This window comes from Propithecus coquereli, unplaced genomic scaffold (genome assembly GCF_000956105.1).
Source record: "Propithecus coquereli isolate 6110/MARCELLA unplaced genomic scaffold, Pcoq_1.0 Scaffold849, whole genome shotgun sequence".
In the NCBI taxonomy this organism is placed as follows: Eukaryota; Metazoa; Chordata; class Mammalia; order Primates; family Indriidae; genus Propithecus; species Propithecus coquereli.
Window position 1 is genome coordinate 83940 of NW_012154718.1, and position 20672 is coordinate 104611.

Here is a 20672-nt window from a genome sequence, read left to right on the forward strand (position 1 = left end):
TATTTACTTAGTCCTCTGTTGTTGGATATATAGGTTTTTCTCTAATATTTCACTATTATAACCACGACTGGTGAACATCATTGTATATATATTGAAAATTATGTAAATTTTAATTTCGTCTCTGCATTGTGATATCTTTTAGTGATATCATTTAGTCTGTAAATGAGGGAAATAATTTCCATTCACTTGGTAGTAAGGTATATAGTAAAGATAAGTATTTTGCAAATTGTATACTCCAGCTATGTTAAAGGATGTTTAGGTAAAACATGAAGAAAATATTCCCATGGGAGAAACTGCCTAGGGGACTGCCTTCTGTCATTCACCTGTGGAAAGGTTGAAAGATCTCATAAGGTATTACTACTCAAATTGTGGTCTTTGGACCAGCAGCATGGACATCACCTAGGAGCTTGGAACTACATATTCCCAGGCATCATCCCAGGCCTTCTGGATCAGAATCTGCCTCTTCGTAACACTTCCTGGTGATTCCTGTGCACAGTAAGTAGAATATGGAAAGCACTGAAATATGGGACCAATCCCAACAGCTAGCTGAATCAGAGTAGGAATTCCCCTAATACACTAACATGAACTTTATGTTATATCATATGTACTGATTTCTGGCTTCCACTGCAGACTTCTCAAATTAGAATCTCTAGGAAATGGGTCCCAGGAACTTGTTCTTTAAAAGTTCCCTAGGTGATTGGATACATAGCCAGCTTTGGGAATCTCTAATGTGGAGCACATGTAATAAATATATGAAGTACGTTTTAATTTACACAGAGAACAACAACTGCAGTTTTCTCTTCTGAAGGGAATGTCAGAACTAGTGAGCTTATTTGATCTGGTTTTGGATATTGCTTCACCTTCTGAATATTTGAAAATTAGAAAAACTAGCTTATTTAAAATCCCAGGAGGTGCTTGCGTTATTCCAGGACAGGGAAAAAGAAAAAGAAAAGGAAAAAAAAAGAAAAAAAAAATAAAATCCCAGGAGAATAAGGGGCATCATCTTTTAATTACTTTCCTGAATACTATGCAGTTTTTAATGTACAATTTCATTCTTCTACAAACTCCTATTTATTGCATAATTAAAGAATTTTGTAGAAAAACACCCCAATGAGAAGTTTAAATTATTCTACTTTCTTTTCCAATATTTATATATGTGTGTCTGAGATTTTTTATAAATATATATTGATATGTCCATACTTTTAACTTTATCAAATTGATATATATTTTCTGTTTATTAACATTATTAAAACTATATTTTATTGCCTTCACACTACCTCTTGCTTAATCTTCTCCCCTAATGTTAGACAATTCTTTTCTTTTTTTAATTTTATTTTTGGATGTTTGATTTGAAATTCACAGCTCAACAATAGGGTGTGTTTTTTTTCTTTTTTTTTGAGACAGGGCCTAGCTCTATCACCCAGGCTAGAGTGCATTGGCATCATCATAACCCACTGTAACCTCAAACTCCTGGGCTCAAGCGATCCTCCTGCCTCAGCCTCCAAAGTTGCTGGGACTATAGGCATGTGCCACCATGCCTGGCTAATTTTGCTATTTTTAGTAGAGACGGGGGTCTTGCTCTTGCTCAGGCTGGTCTTAAATTCCTGAGCCCAAATGATTCTCCCACCTCGGCTTCCCAGAGTGCTAAAATTACAGACGTGAGCCACCTCGCCTGGCCCTGTCCATCCGTCTTGCTCCATTACCTGGACTAGAGTGCAGTGGTGTCATAGCTCACTGCAGCCTCAAAGTCCTGGGCTCAAGCAATTCTCCTGCCTCAGCCTCCCAAGTAGCTGGGATTACAGGCACATGCTACCATACCTGGCTAATTTTTTTTTTTTTTTTTTGAGACAGAGTCTCACTCTCTTGCCTGGGGTGAGTGCCGTGGCATCAGCCTAGCTCACAGCAACCTCAAACTCCTGGGCTCAAGCAATCCTACTGTCTCAGCCTCCCGAGTAGCTGGGACCACAGGCACGCGCCACCATGCCCGGGTAATGTTTTCTACATATATTTTTAGCTGCCCAATTAATTTCTTTCCATTTTTTGGTAGAGACGGGGTCTCGCTCTTGCTCAGGCTGGTCTCGAACTCCTGAGCTCAGAATGATCCGCCCGCCTTGGCCTCCCAGAGTGCTAGGATTACAGGCGTGAGCCACCGCGCCCGGCCCTGGCTAATTTTTTAAAATGTTTTAAGTTTTTTTTAGAGACAGGGCTTCACTATGTTGCTCAAACTAGTCTCGAACTCCTGGCCTCAAGTGATCCTCTTGCCTTGACCTTCCAAAGTGCTGGGATTACAGGCATGAGCCACTGTGCTCAGCCCTTTCTGCATTTATTAATTGCAATTAGCTCTTAGTTTTATGTGGTCTCTCCTCAATACGTGTGTTAAGTTTCTGAAAACCCAACAATAAGTATAGAGATACTTTAGTACAGTTAGTAAAATGGGTATTATATACTTTCCATTTATCAAAATTAGTATTAATTGATCATTTATGCAGGTACTTAATTTCAATATTTTCTGTAATCCTTGCAATAGTTATATGAAGTGAAGATTATTAGTTTTCAGATGGTAGAACTGAGATATAGATACATTAAGTAACTTGCCTAATGGGGCAGAGTTGAGATTTGTATTCCATCAATTATATATATAAAACATTTGCATAGATGATTTAAGAATTCACCTCCACTAGTTATTTGAGCAGATCATTTTATCATGTTTTTAACCATTTTAGAACAAATGATTTCTTAAATGGACTGTTTAAAATAAGGTTCTTAACGTTAAACTGATGAAACTTAAGGGATACCAGTTAGTGGTGTCATTGAAGGACACTCCCTGGCATAGGGGCCTCTGAGGAACAGTTTCATAGTTGGGTTGTCATGGTGCAGTATTTGGTCTTCACCTTTTATCAATGTCCAGAGGTGGTCCGACATGTGGGGAGACTGACTTGTGCTAACTCAAACTCCTAAATCTAGGATACAAGTTTATTAATTTAGAATGAGAAATATAGTTCTTAGGTAATGTGCTGCATGTGGTCTGTAGGCTAGGTGCATGGGAAGCTAAATTAAAATCAGATAAACTGGTTTGGTGAGTATAGAGTCAGAACAAAGTACTAGATGTTCCTGTGTATCTTCCTGATAAGGCAATAGACTGAGCAAATGAACTGAATGTTCAGATCCTGGCTGGATGAGGACATCCTCTTTGTTCAGCAGTTCTGAAAGACAAATGAACCAGTTCTATATGACTACCATTTATGAGCACTTTTTTCTTTTTGTAGAGACAGGGTCTTGCTGTGTTGCCCCAGCTGGTCTCAAACTCCTGGCCTCAAGCTATCTTTCCACCTCAGCCTCCCGAGTAGCTGGGACTAAAGGCGCAAGCCACCTCACCCAGCAATGAACACTTTTTTTTAGGTGTTAATGCCATTGCTGTCTCAAAGTTTGTTTTTTTTTTTTTTTGAGACAGAGTCTGGCTTTGTTGCCCTGGCTAGAGTGCCGTGGCATCAGCCTAGCTCACAGCAACCTCAAACTCCTGGGCTCAAGCAGTCCTACTGCCTCAGCCTCCCGAGTAGCTGAGACTAAAGGCGCAAGCCACCTCACCCAGCAGTGAACACTTTTTTTAGCTGTTAATGCCATTGCTGTCTGAAAGTTTTAACATACTCATATGGCTAGACTATGACTATTATACCCTGATTTCGTGGTTGATACTTTGATGTTACCATTTACAAATTATCATTACCCCAGTGTGTGTTTATTTCATTTACCGTTAGTTCTGCGGTGCTACACCATCCCTCCACAGAAAGTGGTTTGTGAATGAGATGTTTGCAGTCATTGGGGTGAATGCGGTTTCTGAGAGGCAGAGTGATGAACTAGAAAGGATTCAGAGTTCAGCATACTGGGGTTCCAGTGTTGCCTGTGCTAATTAGTACCGTGGGCAAGCCAAACAGCTTAACATTTTTAGAGCCTTAATTTTTTATTAAATACTTTTCTTTTAAAGAAAAATATAATAATTATTTTGGATGTACAAAAAAATAAAGAATAACATATGGAAATTGTGTACCTACTGCTCAACTTAAGAAATGAACATTGACAATCAGAGATAATGCTTGTAAAGCATGTGACACATGTTTGAGTGTTCAATAAATGGTAGTGATAAAATATTGAGCAACCTCATGTTTATCAAGAATATTCATTGATAGAGTGCTTTGTAAGCTAAGCACCATTTCGAAGCCTTTGTAGTATTCATCCTTACTTGAACAAGCTATTTTATGATATTGTTTTTATATAGTTGATGATTTCTTTTTTTGCATTTGCAGAAACAGATCCATGCAGCCTCTGACTTTTTTCTATAGATCATTGTTGGCATTTGCATTAAGAGACATAGCTGATAAGGCCATAGTTTACCTTTTGGAAATGAAATGCTTCTTATCTTGAATAAATACATAGGCAGCAGGTTAGTCATGTTGGTATTGTGCCATGTCTCATGAAAGGTTTTTTTTTTTGTTTGTTTTTTCGGCTTTTAAATTTTTTTTATTATTTATATATTTTTTATTATTTCTGCATATTATGGGGGTACAAATGTTTAGGTTACATTGCCCTTGCTCCCCCGCCCCAGTCCGAGCTTCAAGCATGTCCATCCCCCAGATGGTGCGCATGGCACTCATTATGTTTGTATATACACATTCCCTCCTCCTGCCTCCCACCCGCCCGACGCCCTATAAACGTTATTCCTATATGTGGCCTTAGGTGTTGATCAGTGAAACCAATTTGCTGGTGAGTACATGTGGTGCTTATTTTTGCATTCTTGGGATACTTCACTTAGTAGAATGGGTTCCAACTCTATCCAGGAAAATACAAGAGGTGCTAAATCACCATTGTTTCTTATAGCTGAATAGTACTCCATGGTATACATATACTGCGTTTTATTAATCCACTGATGTATTGATGGGCACATGAGTTGTTTCCACATCTTTGCAATTGTGAATTGCGCTGCTATAAACATTCGAGTGCAGATGTCTTTTTTACAGAATGTCTTTTGTTCTTTTGGGTAGATGCCCAGTAATGGGATTGCTGGATCAAATGGTAGATCTACTTGTATCTCTTTAAGGTATCTCCATATTGCTTTCCACAGAGGTTGCACTAGTTTGCAGTGCCACCAGCAGTGTATGAGTGTTCCTATGTCTCTGCATCCACGCCAACATTCATTGTTTTGGGACTTTTTGATAAAGGCCATTCTCACTGGAGATAAGTGATACCTCATTGTGTTTTTTTTTTTTTTTTTTTTTTGAGACAGAGTCTCACTGTGTTGCCCAGGCTAGAGTGCCGTGGCGTCAGCCTAGCTCACAGCAACCTCAAACTCCTGGGTTCAAGCGATCCTTCTGCCTCAGCCTCCCGAATAGCTGGGACTACAGGCATGCGCCACCATGTCTGGCTAATTTTTTCTATATATTTTTAGTTGTCCGATTAATTTCTTTCTATCTTTAGTAGAGACGGAGTCTCGCTCTTGCTCAGGCTGGTTTCAAACTCCTGAGCTCAAACAATCCGCCCGCCTCGGCCTCCCAGAGAGCTAGGATTATAGGCGTGAGCCACCGCGCCTGGCCCTCATTGTGGTTTTGATTTGCATTTCCCTGATGTTTTTTGGGTTTTTTTGATCATGACTGGTTTTGTGTATATTTCTAGAATTCTATATATTATTAATATAATTAAGTGTTAATATTATAAAAGGACAATATTTCTTTTAAAAGTAGTATGGAGTAGTTGAAATCTGTTTGGTAAATTTGACTTCTTTTTATCAGCCATATAAATTAATGTTTATAACTGAAAAATTGATGTTTGATGCTTTTTATTTTTGGTGGCCTTACCTTGAGACAGCAAGATTCAGGGATCATTTTCATAGACTAGAATTTTCCTGGCTTCTGACTATGTCAACTGTGTTAGCTATCATTGCTTTCTAGTTTGCCTTTTGTGGCTCATCATTCCTTTCTTGTGTAACAATTCTCCTTATTGGCAATGTGTGAAAGTTGTTACTCTATCAAAGTGGTTATCATTAGTACAATAGTGTATGTTGGTTTGTGTGTCTGTGTGTGTTTTTAAAGGAGGATTACCATAATAGCTGAAAGCTCTGCTTTATTTTCCTCTGGATTTTAGTGCTAGTTTAACAGGTTTACTTTTCCCTCACTGAATTAGAAGTAGATTTTTGAAGATCTTGGCTCTACCTTTTTAGTGGACTTTACTTCCAACAGTATGACTGGGATAGCAGTTATAATTTTGTAAAGTTGTTTACTCCTAATGCTGACTACTTTTGGTCTTGGGATCAAAGGATTAAGTGGGATAGTTTAGTTTGGCACATGAAAAACTCATATTCTATTAATCAGAAAGCATCAGAATTTATTCATTATTCTTCAGAGCAGATCTGCTAATCTATCACGAGTGGATGACTTCTAGCTAATTATAGGGGCATTTAGGACTTATTAGTCATCTTAGGTTAGATAAAAAAGCATAAACACTCTACTTGTTTCCAGGTGTCTTCCAAGTTTAGCATTCTTTACTTTTGTTCTGAGTACCTAAACTTTTTAAAAAATATTTTTTCATTGTGGCAAAATGCACATAACAAAATTTACCATTTTAATCATTTTTAAGTGTACATTTCAGTGGCATTAAGTACATTGACATTGTTGTACAACCATCAGCAGTATCCATCTCCAGAACTTTTTCATCATCCCAGACAGAAACTCTATATCTGTTAAACAATAACTTCCCATTCCCTACCTTCCCTAGCTCCTGGTAACCACTCTTCTACTTTCTGTCTCTATGAATTTGCCTATTCTAGGTACCTCATATAAGTGGAATTTACTAATGTTTTCCTTTTGTATCTGGGTTATTTCACTTAGCATAATGTCTTCAAGATTCATCCAGGTTGTAGCATGTATATGGAGGAATTGAATAATATACTCTATAGTTCACAAACTTCATTTGATGAATACATAGAACTTTATATCTTTCAAACAGGAGATATACATTTTTATGTGTACAAGCCACTAAAAACACAGTTATATATGTGACCCAAAGAAAGAGATTTTACATTTTGCATTACCCAATAAAATTGGAAATAAATAATGAAATAACCAAAAGATTCTTACCTAATTGAAGAACAGAAATCACACCCCTAGATAAATTTTGAATCAGAGAGAAAATAAAAACTGAAATTATAAACTAGAAAGCAATGAAAAAGAGGAGACATTACAACAAAACCTATGGGTTATTGCAAAAGTTTTACCCGGTAGAAAATTTATAGCCTAAAATATCTAAATATCTTCATTATTTTTTTCTTTTTTTTTTTCCAAGATGGGATCTCACTATATTGCCCAGGCTGGTCTCTAACTCCTGGCCTCAAGTGATCCTCCTGCCTCTGCCTCCCAAAGTACTGGGATTATAGGCGTCAGCCACCACACCCGGCCAATATCTTCATTATTAATGAACAGTAACTAAAAGGAATTTAATACTCATTTTAAGAAATTAGAAAAATAACAGGAAAAGAAAGGAAGAGGGAATTAATAAAGATAAGTGAAATTCATTTAAAAATTGTAAACATAAAGATAGTAGGATAAATAGATTCTACTATTTTTAGCCCTCTGAAAAATGATTAATGAACCTGATATAGAAAAGAGGGCAAAAATACATGAGGGCAGAAATGAAAAATGAAACATAGCCATGTTCTTTATAAGAAACTATAATGTACAACTTTTTTTTTTGGTGGGGGCGTTGTGCGGAGGGGTGTTCAGTTGCTTTGTGTTTTTTTGTTGTTGTTGTTATGACAGAGTTTCACTCTGTCTCCATGGGTAGAGTGCAGTGGCATTATTGGAACTCATTGCAACCTCCAACTCCTGGCCTCTAAGTGATCCTTCTGCCTCAGACTCCTGGGTAGCAGGGACTACAGGTGCATGCCGCCCCAACACCTGGCTAGGTTTTTTTTCCTTTCTTTTTGGTAGGGACGGGGTCTCATTCTTGCTCAGGCTAGTCTTGAACTCCTAAGCTCAAGTAATCCTTCTGCCTCTGCCTCCCAGAGTGCTAGGATTACAGGCATGAGCCACCGCGCCCGGCCTGTAATGTACAACTTTGATGACAAATTTTTGCCAACATTTTAGTGTGAAAGAGTTTAACTATTGAACAAAGTTGAGAGATTTGCTGAGAACATCTATAATATCCACCATCTAGATTCCACCTTTAACATTGATAAGAAATCTTAACAGATTACTCCTAAACAAAATATAAATGTAAGTGTACCCAAGAAAAAATAAAAGCAAAAAGTTTAATAGGCTAGTTATTACAGAGGTTATAGAAAGGTAATTATTTTTTCTTAATACCAGGACAAGAGGGCATCCGAGAATATGCAGTGCAGCATTGTTTATTATTGAGAAAAATTGGATCAACCTAAATGTCCATCAGTGGATGAATGGATAAATTGTGGTAGAGTTACACAATGAGATACTATAAGTAGTTAAATAAACAACTGTACATATTAAAATAGATGAACATAAAAAATATAATATTGAACAAAATAATTTTCAAAAGGATGTATATGAAATTTTAACACTTTTAAGACTATATTGCTTATGGATACAAGCATATAATTAAAAAAATTTAAAAAACTTATATGAGTTGAGATATTGGTTACTTCCGGAATAGAAAGGAAGAGGATAGAGTCAAGGAGGGATACTTAGGGGGCTTCAACTATATCTGTAGTATTTTGTTCATTTCAAAAATGAAAGGAAATATGGCAAAATGTTAAAATGCAACAAAGCTGATTATTAATATTAATACCTTTTTCCATTGTATTGAAGCTTTATTTTAAAAAATTATTTAAAATTTGAAATTGACAAATTATAGTTGTATATATTTACAGAGTACAGAGAGATGTCATGATTTATGAATACATTATGAAATATTGAAATCGAGTTAATTAACATATCAATCATCCCAAATACTTTTGTGGGAGAGCATTTGAAATTTATTCTCTTAGTGATTTTGAAATGTGTGATACATTATTATTTACTGTATTCACCTCACTGTGCAATATATCTCAAAGAAAAAACCCTTATTTCTCCTATCTAATTGAGGCTTTGTACCCTTTGAATATCATCTCTCCATTCTCTTTATGTCTCAATTTTTTGAAAATTTAAAAAGAGAAAAAAAAAACACCAAGGACACATGGATTCAGAGCTTTAGTTCTTGGTAACCTTTAAATGATAAGTGATTCCAGTGTTGAAGCTACTATACCTCAATTAATTTCATGAAGCTTGTGTAATATTAATACTAATTCTTTATATCATTTTTAAAAAGAGAAAACTATAGCTAAATTTCATATAGGTGTTAAATTCTTTAGTAAAATGTAGCAAATGGAATTCATCAGTGGATCAAAAGAGTAATATGCTGCAACTGGGTAGGTTTTGCTTTAAGTATTTAAGAATAATTTCATATCAGGAAACCTATCAACAAACCATATGATCATATCAGTAGGTGCTGAGAAAATATTTCATAAAATTCAACGTCGACTCCTAATTAAATAATAAAAGTAAAGTGGGAATATAAGGAAATGACTTCAGTGTTTTAAACTATTTGCGTAAACAAAACCAAAACCGAGTAAACGATCTAGCTATGAAATGATAAAGCTGTTTTTATGAAAATCCAGTGTAAGGGAGTGGTGACTGTTATCATTTTTTCCTATTATTGTGGATGTTTTAGAAAAATCAGTTAAGATAAGAAAATAGGCCAGGCGCGGTGGCTCACGCCTGTAATCCTAGCACTCTGGGAGGCCGAGGCGGGCGGATTGTTTGAGCTCCGGAGTTAAGAGACCAGCCTGAGCAAGAGCGAGACCCTGTCTCTACTAAAAATAGAAAGAAATTAATTGGACGACTAAAAATATATAGAAAAAATTAGCCAGACATGGTGGCGCATGCCTGTAGTCCCAGCTACTCGGGAGGCTGAGGCAGAAGGATTGCTTGAGCCCAGGAGTTTGAGGTTGCTGTAAGCTAGGATGATGCCATGGCACTCTAGCCCGGGCAACACATTGAGACTCTGTCTCAAAAAAAAAAAAAAAAAAAGATAAGAAAATAGAACGGTAGAAACATTGGGAAAGAGATAACATTATTTCTTCCTGCTGATGATAGAATGTATACCTGGAAAATCTTAGTCTCTTATTTCTGCTCTGGTGTAGGATGGCAAAGTGGAGGCCCAAGCCTTCATTCTTATACTGACTTTTCCAGAGCAATGATTGCCTCAAGACAACAGAGCACTGGTCAAGTCAGAGCCTACCCACGTGACACCAAAACCAGATCAAGAGATTACATTACAAGAAAAGGAAACTACAGACCAATATGCCTCACAAACATAGATGAAAAAATGTTCTATGTAATATTAGCATATCAAATCCTACAATATATAAAAAGGATAACACATGATGACCATGTGTTTTCCCAGAATTATAAGTATTGTTCAACATTTGAAAATCGGTGTAATTTGATATATTAACAGACTAAAGAAAAAAACACCATTTCAATAGATGAAGAAAAAGCATTTGAAAAAATCAGTATCCATAGATAAAGGGCATCTATAAAGGACAAAAACTTATAGCTGACATCATACTTAATGGTGAAAGACTAGATGCTTTCCCTTTAACAAGGCAAGGATATCTGCTCTCACCATTCCTATTCAACATTGTACTGCAAATCCTAGCCAGTGAAATAAGACATGAAAAAGAAATAAAAGGGATGAAGATTGGAAAGAAAGAAATAAAATAGTTTCTACTCACAGATGACATGATTATCTGCACAGAAAATTCCAAGGAATCCACAGAAAAGCTCCTGGTACTAAGTGATTTTTCTCAAGGTTGCAAGATACAGCATTAATATATAAAAACCAATTATATTTCAATATGCTAGCAATGAATAATTGAAAATCGCAATTTTTAACAAGTACCATTTACAATAGGATAAATATAACAATATGTACAGAATCTGTATGCTGAAAACTAAAACACACTGATGAAAGAAATCAAAGAAGACCAAAATAAATTGATTGGGGTTGGAAGACTCAATATTGTTAAGATGTCAGTTCTCTTCAAATGACCTAGAGATTCAAGGCAGTTACATCAAAATCCCAGCAAGAATTTTTGTATATTGACAACCTGATTCTAAAATTAATAGGAAAAGGCAAAGGAATTAGAATAGCCAAAACAATTTTGATAAAGGAAAACAAGTTTGGAGGATTCATGTTAATTGATTTCCAGACTTACTCTAAGCTACAGTAATTAACACATGTATAGTGTTGGCAAAGGGACAGACACAGAAAAAAAAAACCCAAAAAGAAAAGAAATGAGAAAGACACAGATCAGTGGGAAAAAGTAGAGTTCAGCAATAGACCCAAACAAATGGTCAAGTGATTTAAAAAAAAAGTTCAAGGGCAGTTCAGCATAGAAAGCATAGTTGTTTCAACAAAAGGTGCTGGAACAATTGGACAATGCATATTCAACAAAATGAACCTCAACCTGAATCTCACACCTTATACAAAAATTAACTCCAATGAATCATAGACCAAAAAGTAAAACATACAACTGTAAAACTTCAGAAGAAAACATGAGAAAATCTTTATGACCTTTGGTTAGGCAAAGCGTTCTTGGATAGAACAACAAAAGCATGATCCATTAAACAAAAAAAAAATCATAAATTTGACTTTATCAGTATTGAAATATTTTGCTCTGTGAAGCAGTCCACAGACTGGCAGAGAGTATTTTTAAATCACTTATATGACAAAAGACTTGTATCTAGAATGTATAAAGAACTCTCAATACTCAACAAAGTTGAACAATTCAATTAAAAAATGAACTAAAGACTTTTTTTTTTTTTTTTTTTTTGGAGACAGAGTCTCACTCTGTTGCACAGGCTACAGTGCTGTGGTGTCAGCCTAGCTCACAGCAACCTCAAACTCCTGGGCTCACGTGATCTTCCTGCCTCAGCCTTCTGAGTAGCTGGGACTACAGGCATGCGCCACCATGCCCAGCTAATTTTTTCTATTTTTAGTAGAGATGGGGAGTCATTCCTGCTCAGGCTGGTCTCGAACTCCTAGCCTCAAGAGATCCTCCCACCTTGGCTCATTAAAGTACTGGGATTACATGTGTGAGCCACTGTGCCTGGCTTGGGTTGTTTTTTTTTTTTTTTTGAGATAGGGTCTTGCTTCATTGCCCAGGCTGGAGTGCATTGGCATGATCATAGGTCACTACAGCCCTGAACTCCTGTGTTTAAGCAGTTCTCCTGCCTCATCTTCCCAAGTAGCTGAGACTAGAGGTGGCCTTTTTTGTTGTTGTTGTTGTAGTGATGAGGTCTCACTATGTTGCCCAAGCTGGTCTTAAACTCCTGGCCTCAAACAGTCCTCCCACCTTGGCCTCCCAAAGTGCTGGGATTACAGGCATGAGCAGCTGTGCCTGGCTGAACTAAAGATTTGAACAGTCATTGTACCAAAGAAGATGAAATATGTATGGCAAGTAAGCACATGAAAAGATACTTAACATCATTAATCATTAAAACTATAATCTAATACCCCCAATGCACCTATTAGAATGGCTAGCAAACAAACAAAAATCCCTGATAATCCCAATTTCTGGCAACGGTGGTGCATGTGGAGAAACTCTCTTATATTGACCTCTCATATATTGCTGGTGTGAATACAATGGCACTTCGGCACTTTGTCAGTTTCTTGTAAAGTTAAACATACCAGGTGACCCATCAATCCCACTTGAGGGTTTTTTTTTTCTGTATCAGATAGGTAATATGCCAATGTCACAACAAGGTTTGAGGGAGGCCCATCTCACATATGAGTTTGAAAACCGAATCATCACAAAAGGATCCCAGTTGAGGTATTTACCCAATAAAACCTATGTTCACTGAAAGCCTGTACATGAATATTTATAGCGACTTCATTTATAATCACCCAAAACTAGAAACCATCCAGATGTCCTTCATCTGGGGAATAGATAAACAGACTGTGGTACATTCATAGATGGAATACTATTCAACACTTAAAAGCCACAAACTGTTGATACTCAAAACAATATGGATCAATCTAAAATACATTATGCTAAGTGAAAGATGCCAGACTCAAAGACTAGATAAATTGTCTGTTTCCATTTAGGAGACTTTCTGGAAAAGGCAAAGTTAAAGGGATAATAAATATATCAGTGATTTCCAGGGTTTAAGAGTGAAGAGAGGGCTTGACTATAAAGGGAGAGCATAAAGGAATTTTTTGGGGGGTGATGTAACTTACGTATTTTGTTTGTGGCACTGGTTACATGACTGAGTATTTGTTGAAGTTCACAGAACTTACAGTCAATTTTACTAAATTTAAGTTTTAAAATAAGGTTAACTCACGCCTGTAATCCTAGCACTCTGGGAGGCCGAGGCGGGCAGATTGTTTGAGCTCAGGAGTTCGAAACCAGCCTGAGCAAGAGCGAGACCCCGTCTCTACTAAAAATAGAAAGAAATTAATCGGACAACTAAAAAAATATATAGAAAAAATTAGCCGGGCATGGTGGCGCATGCCTGTAGTCCCAGCTACTCGGGAGGCTGAGGCAGAAGGATCGCTTGAGCCCAGGAGTGTGAGGTTGCTGTGAGCTAGGCTGACGCCACGGCATTCACTCTAGCCCGGGGAAAAGAGTGAGACTCTGTCTCAAAAAAAAAAAAAATAAAGTTAAATATGTGGCTTAGGAAAAAGGAAGCTGAGATATTAATCAGCTTCCCCTGTACCCCCTACACAAAAAAAATCTTACTGAAGCTCTGGACAAATGGAAAGATATATACCATGTTCTTAGATGGCTTTTTGTTTTTTGTTTCTTTTTCTCATTGTGTGCCCATTCTTGGAGGGTCTGAACTAATTTTATTCCTAAAAATTGGCCTTTGCAATCTCACGTGACCACCTCTCTCACAGTAGTTCCTGGGCTTATGGGGGAGGGGTGTCTTGTTCAGCAGCAGGGCATTGGCAGTCAGGTCCAGTGGAATGCTAGATGCGGAAGATTTCCAGGCTTCCTCAAATCATCTCTAGTCTTCAGGATATCATGATTCACAGATCAGGAAATGTTATAAATGAGGTACCAGGCCAATTTTCCCAGAGGGCTTTTTAGTGTCCTTATAAAGTTAACCTAATTCTTCAAGACAATCGGGGCATATCTGAAAATATGCCATTTCAGTCGAAGCCTTGGTAAATTAACCAGCGTCTTCCATCGTGTCCATTTTGTTTTAAGCTATAAATAGTTAAACAGAAGGAAAAAAGTTTTCTTGACTTATTTTTCTTGGGCCATATTCTCTAGGATTTCTGCTTCCCAGTGGACCACTTACATACAAAAGCCTCATGCGCCTCTCGTGGGGGAAGAAAACAGGAAATTAAATGTCTGCTTAGATGGCCTTTAGATGCAAGTTTTTTCCAGATTAATATACACATTTAATATAATTCCAATTAGGATCCCAACAGATTCTTTTTTATTTTAATTGGAAAAATGATCTTAATGTTTATGTGAAATATAAACAGATAAGAATAGCCAAGAAAATAATGAAGAATAGGAAAGTGACTTGCCTTACCAATTATTAAACAAACTGGAAGCCACTGTATTCAAACAGTATGGTAACTGACATAGGAATAGATTGGTGGAAAGAAGCAGAACCCAGTATAGATGGAAACTTAATATACAATAAATGTATTCTTTATGTCTGTGGAAAAGTAGTTTAAGTGATACTAAAGCACAACTGATTAACCGTCTAGAAGAAAATATTGCATAAACTACAGTGAATTCCAGATGGATTAAAAAGTTAAATGTCAAAAATGAAGTCTTAGGAAACTAAAATTTAGGTATGCATTCATATATTGCTGAGTGACTATGGTTGTCATTGGAGGAAAAGACTCTTCCATGCCAGTCTTCTTCCCCTAGTTTTCCAGAGATAACTGCAGTTACTGATTTGTGTATCCATCTAGTATTTTTTCTGTGTATTTAAATATATGCAAGAAAATGTGACTGTAGAAAATATAGGATTATTCAGGATGGTTCTTTTTTAGGTACAAAGTGTCATATTGTACATTTTTTTGAGATTGCATTTGTCACTCAGCAGTATGTCTTAAAGATCTATCCACTTCAGTACATATAGATCTATGTTATTCTTTTAACTGTTACTTGGATATAACCAAGTTTAGCATGCTGTGACTCATTTAATCCTGGGTAAGTTACTTAACCATCTTAACCTCAGTTTCTTTATGTGTAAAATGGAATGATAGTGTCTCAAACGGTTGTTGTGGGGGCCGAATGTGTAAACTTATACAAGTTATATATAAACTGTATAGAACAGTACATGGCATGTAATAAGCTTTATTACTGACATTTTGGTTATTTCTAATTTTTCACAATTACAAACCATTCTGCATTGAATATCCTTTTACATATCTCCTTATATATATCAGGGAGTGATGGGAATAAAGTAACCAAAAGTGAATTTTCCAGGGCTCTCGTGTGCTGTGCACACCATATAATATACACATAACGTAGGGCTATTATGAAGTCTTAACAAAAAACCCTTTTTAATGGAAGTCTTTTCTTTTGCCTCTAACAAGTTACCTTTTTCTGGATACTCTTGAGTTTCATAAAAATACATTCCTATCAAGGTATGTTTTTATCTTTATCAAACAAAAAATGTTTTGTTTGAATCCTTCTCATATTTCCATCACTACCCTGGATTTATTTATATATTTCCTTTGTTATTCTGGGAAGGGAAAGGAATTGATTTAATATGTTGTCAACCATCTTGAAGTGAAAATTATTTTTATTATTTATTTATTTCCATATTAAATCGTGTCATCCTTGTGCAGGGGCCATGCTAATCTTCTCTGTATCGTATATGTGCTGCCGAAGTGAGCACTTGAAGTGCAAATTATACCTGAATGTTTATTAGCAGGCATATTTGAACTTATTTTTTTATAACATCAAAACTTGAGACAGTTCTTTCATTCCCTTCTCTCCTGTTCCCCCTTGCACAAACAGGAATTGTTTTTATTCTTCTTTTTCTACTAATTAGGTTTTAATGAACTAATCTGGAATTTTAATTTCAGACTGTTTTTTTGCATTATCTGTCATCTATTTTAGTTAATATTTAGAAAACGCATTTAATTTTACCAATCACATTAGCCACGATTACTTAGGCTTAACTCTAAGTAAAATTTATTGGAAATTTCTTATTATTTTTTCTTTTTTTTTTCCTTTTAAAGGGCAGTTTGCTATTTATTTGTGGTTTCTTACTATTTATTGTATGCCACACATTCCTTTTCTAACAACTTTATTTGGCCACATTTTATTGAAGTTCTTTGAGCAATATTTTCAGAAAGGTTTACTTTCCGTGTCCCTGTGGTCTGGAAATGTAGGTATTTTTCCCTTTTAAACTTCATTGATAGATTATCTGGGTACATAATTTTAGGCTCACAGTCTTCCCTCAGAATTCTGTATAATTGCTCCTTTACTTCTAGCATTTAATGTAGCAGATTAGAGGTCCAGTGCCTGTTTGAAGATTTTTCCCTGATTGATAACCTGATACTTCTGTCTGGAAACCTAGAGCACTTTTATTTTGGCAGTTCAGAAATTTAACTAGAATAAATGTCTAGTTGTCTAACATTTTGATTATGCTTGCCCTGATATTATAGATCTTTTAGATATGGAAACTCAGGGATTTCTTAGGGAAACTTTCCTGTTGTCTGTTTTATTACTTTTTCTCAATTTATTTTGAGATATTTTTCAAGATACTGATTTATTATGCAGGCAGGTTTATAATGTTATGAAATGTAACAACTGCATTGTGCGGGAGGTGTCAGTAACTATTAATATCTAAGAAAGGATATCAGTGGTTATATAGGTCTTGAGAAAAGATTTGACAGGCTAAAATAAATAAATACACAAATACAATAAAGCACTAATTTGAGTGATGTTAGAAATGTGCATGAGGATTTCTATGACTTTAATTTGGAAATTGTTCTTCCATTTCAGGACCGGAAGTTAACCAAAGCTGAACAGCAAAGGTTCAAGGAAGAAGCAGAGATGTTGAAGGGTCTCCAGCATCCCAATATAGTTCGATTTTATGATTCCTGGGAGTCTATATTAAAAGGAAAGAAGTGTATTGTATTAGTGACTGAACTAATGACATCCGGAACCTTAAAAACGTAAGTTGACCCTGATATTGCCAAAGAAGTTTTATTTGGAAATAATTTTCAGGAGTCATAAAAGGTGTTTATAAAATAATAATACTTGATTAAAGAATTTGTAGAATCTGAATCTAGTGACTGTATTTCAAGGTAGGTTAAAAAATTGAGATGGTATGAAGTTTGTTAGAAAATACAGTGCTGAGAAATTAATATTTGTGGGATATCACAATTTTAGAATTGGAAATCATTATAGAGAGAATATAATTTCATTTTGTAAAAGATAATCAAAGGTTGGGGGGCTTGGCCAAGTTCACATATCTAGCGAACAATAGTGCATAATTATAGTCTTGTTTTGTTTCTAACCACAATTTTTTATTTGGTAATATAATCACTTGCAAAAATTAAATGTGGGGTATACTTTTTGTTTCCTAGCGTTTTTGCACTAAAATTTTTATAGTTAAACCCTCTGGTGACTCTATGTAAGCAGTTATTAGAAAGTAGAGAAGGACTTTTCCTTTTTAAATTGTGCTGCCATTCCCAAAAGGCCACTTTAGAATGATTTCTTGTTTTGAATTAAAAATGCTACACTTGGTAGGATGACTTTTCTAAGAATGAGATCTTAGATTTAAAATTGTTTTGCTGTAACAGATGATAGAAAACAACTCAGTGGTGGCAATCATAGTACGTAAATTATCAACTCGCTTGTGTGATTTTCCCTACTAATGTTCATACAGTAAGCTGGGTATGTTGGTTTATATGTGGTCTTTTGTTTCTTTGTATAGGTACTTAAAACGATTTAAAGTCATGAAACCAAAGGTCTTAAGGAGCTGGTGCAGACAAATTTTAAAGGGGTTGCAGTTCCTGCATACTAGGACTCCCCCTATTATTCACCGGGATCTGAAGTGTGACAATATTTTCATCACGGGACCCACAGGATCTGTGAAGATTGGTGATCTAGGACTAGCCACCTTAATGCGCACATCATTTGCTAAGAGTGTCATTGGTGATTAACATTTAGAGTTTATTGGTTGGGTAAAGAGAGATTTTTCAATTGTATACATCTAGAACAGGGATCAACCAACTATGGCCCATGGGCCAAATCTGGCTCACTGCCTGTTTTTATAAGTCAAATTTTATTGGAGCACAGCCACACCCACTCATTTACCAATTGTCTATGGCCGCTTTTGCACTACAGTGGCAGAGTTGAGTAGTGTGACAAGAGACCATATGGACTGCAAAGCCTAAAATATTTACTGTCTGGCTCTTTACAGAAAAGTTTGCCAATCCCTGGTCTAGACTGGGAATGTGCTTTGAAATATCTATTATATATTGACTTATTTCTGAGACATCCTAGTGTATTTTTGAGGGGATATATTTAGGATTATTGAAAGGTGCTGAGGACTTAAGAGAATTATATTAAGTTAATTCAGAAAAATTTGAATAACTAAAAAGAATAGAAATAAAAATATTTTATTAATCATTACCTAATCTTGAGCATTACAAATTGTACTTTATCTGTACAGAAAGTTAAGGAAATTCTTTAAGTACTTTATGTAGATATAACAAGTATTCAACAAATTTTATACTTATAAATTTTCTTTTTTATACTTATAAATTACCTGTGTAGAAATTAACACAGGTGATCTTTATAGGAAAAGGAATGTGATCTTGGTGGTATTTTTCTCTTTAATAAAAATGTGGTTGTGGTGTTATTTTGTAGGGACTCCTGAGTTTATGGCCCCAGAGATGTATGAAGAGCACTATGATGAATCTGTAGATGTCTATGCTTTTGGAATGTGTATGCTGGAAATGGCTACTTCAGAGTACCCTTATTCTGAGTGTCAGAATGCAGCTCAAATATACCGTAAAGTAACTAGTGTAGGTATAACTTTATTCTTTTTACTTTACAAATTGTTACGTTTCATGTTGAAATTAGTAAAGTTGACCTAGTCAAGCCTAATTTTGGTTTAGTTATGTATAACTATGCTAAACTTTACAATTGTAATGAAACAAGCTTTGTATTTATATTACATACCTATACTTTATTGGGATCATATAAAATGCTCTGTCTTAGTATCTTTGGGAATATGTCCAGATATATCATCTATATCCATTTGTTTGTAAAGAGTTTTTAGATATTTATTAGGCAGATTTTATTTTTCAAAGCTGAATAATAGATTGGCTGAATGGTTTTGAAGGTTTCTTCTAGTTTTAAAAGCCTGATTATGAAGGGGCATTCAAAATATAGTTCAGCTGATACAGTATTTGAGTCCTTGCTATGAGTAATTTTTTGTGTTAGAAATTGCAAGGAATGCAAAGATAAGTAAGAAGTACTTACTCTTACTTACATTTCTAGTATGGAAATAACATAAGTTCACAAATAACTATAAAATAAGAGGATGGGAGTATAATAAGGGGACATAAGGAAGGTAGAAGCAAAGTGTTCAAAGGAATACTACTTCATATTCAGTTGGGTGGCTCAAGATAGACCACAAAAGAGATTTGGGTAGCTAAGACTAATAGGTACTTGTTTTTCTGTTTGTTTGTTTGTTTGTTTTTGAGACAGTCTAGAGTGCCATGGCGTCAGCCTGGCTCACAGCAACCTCAAACTCCTGGGCTCAGGTGATCCTCCTGCCTCAGCCTTCCGAGTAGCTGGGATTACAGGCTAGTGCCAGCGTGCCCAGCTAATTTTTTCTATTTTTAGTTACCCGGCTAATTTTTTTTCTATTTTTTAATAGAGATGGGGTCTCGCTCTTGCTCAGGCTGGTCTCGAACTCCTGACCTCAAGCGATCCTCCCGTCTTGGCCTCCCAGAGTGCTGGGATTACAGGTGTGAGCCACCACACCCAACCTTCGGTACTGGTTTTTTAAATCCTTTTTTATTAATATTATTTTTAGTCAACAAATTGTATACATTTATGCGGTACATTGTGGTGTTTTGATACATGCATACAAAAATATGGAATGATTAAATCAAACCAATTAATATATCTGTCACCTCACTTATCATTTTTTGTGATGAGATATTTGAAATTTACTAAGTTATTTTGAAATATACATTATTATTGACTATAATATTGCTGTGCAGTAGGTCTCTAAACTTATTCCTCCTGTCTAACTGCAACTTGTACCCTTTGACCAACAACTCCCCATTGCCTCCCCTCACCCTCAGCCTCTGGTAACCATCATTCTACTTTTTACTTCCATGAGTTTGACTTTTTAAGATTCCAGATATAAGCGAGATCATGTGGTATTTGTCTTTCTGTGTCTGGCTTATTTCACTTAATGTAATGTCCTCTGGGTTCATCCATGTTGTCACAAATCACAGAATTTCCTTCTGTTTTTAAGGCTGAATATAGTATTCCATTGTGTCTATATGCCACATTTTCTTTATCCATTCATCCATTGATGGATACTTAGGTGTTTCCATATCTTGGCTGTTGTGAATAATGCTTCAATGAACATAGGAGT

The 20672-nt window shown here is 35.9% G+C and overlaps 1 protein-coding gene across 1 annotated transcript in view; it reads left to right on the top strand.

Moving 5' to 3' along the window:
• The window catches only part of WNK3 (WNK lysine deficient protein kinase 3), a 146310-nt gene that overhangs the window by 22588 nt on the left and 103050 nt on the right, over positions 1-20672 (top strand). Inside the window, exons 3-5 of the mRNA XM_012663979.1 lie at positions 17048-17220; positions 17985-18205; positions 18923-19080. Of these exons, the coding sequence (XP_012519433.1) occupies positions 17048-17220; positions 17985-18205; positions 18923-19080 (552 nt within the window). The remainder of the gene's footprint in view (positions 1-17047; positions 17221-17984; positions 18206-18922; positions 19081-20672) is intronic.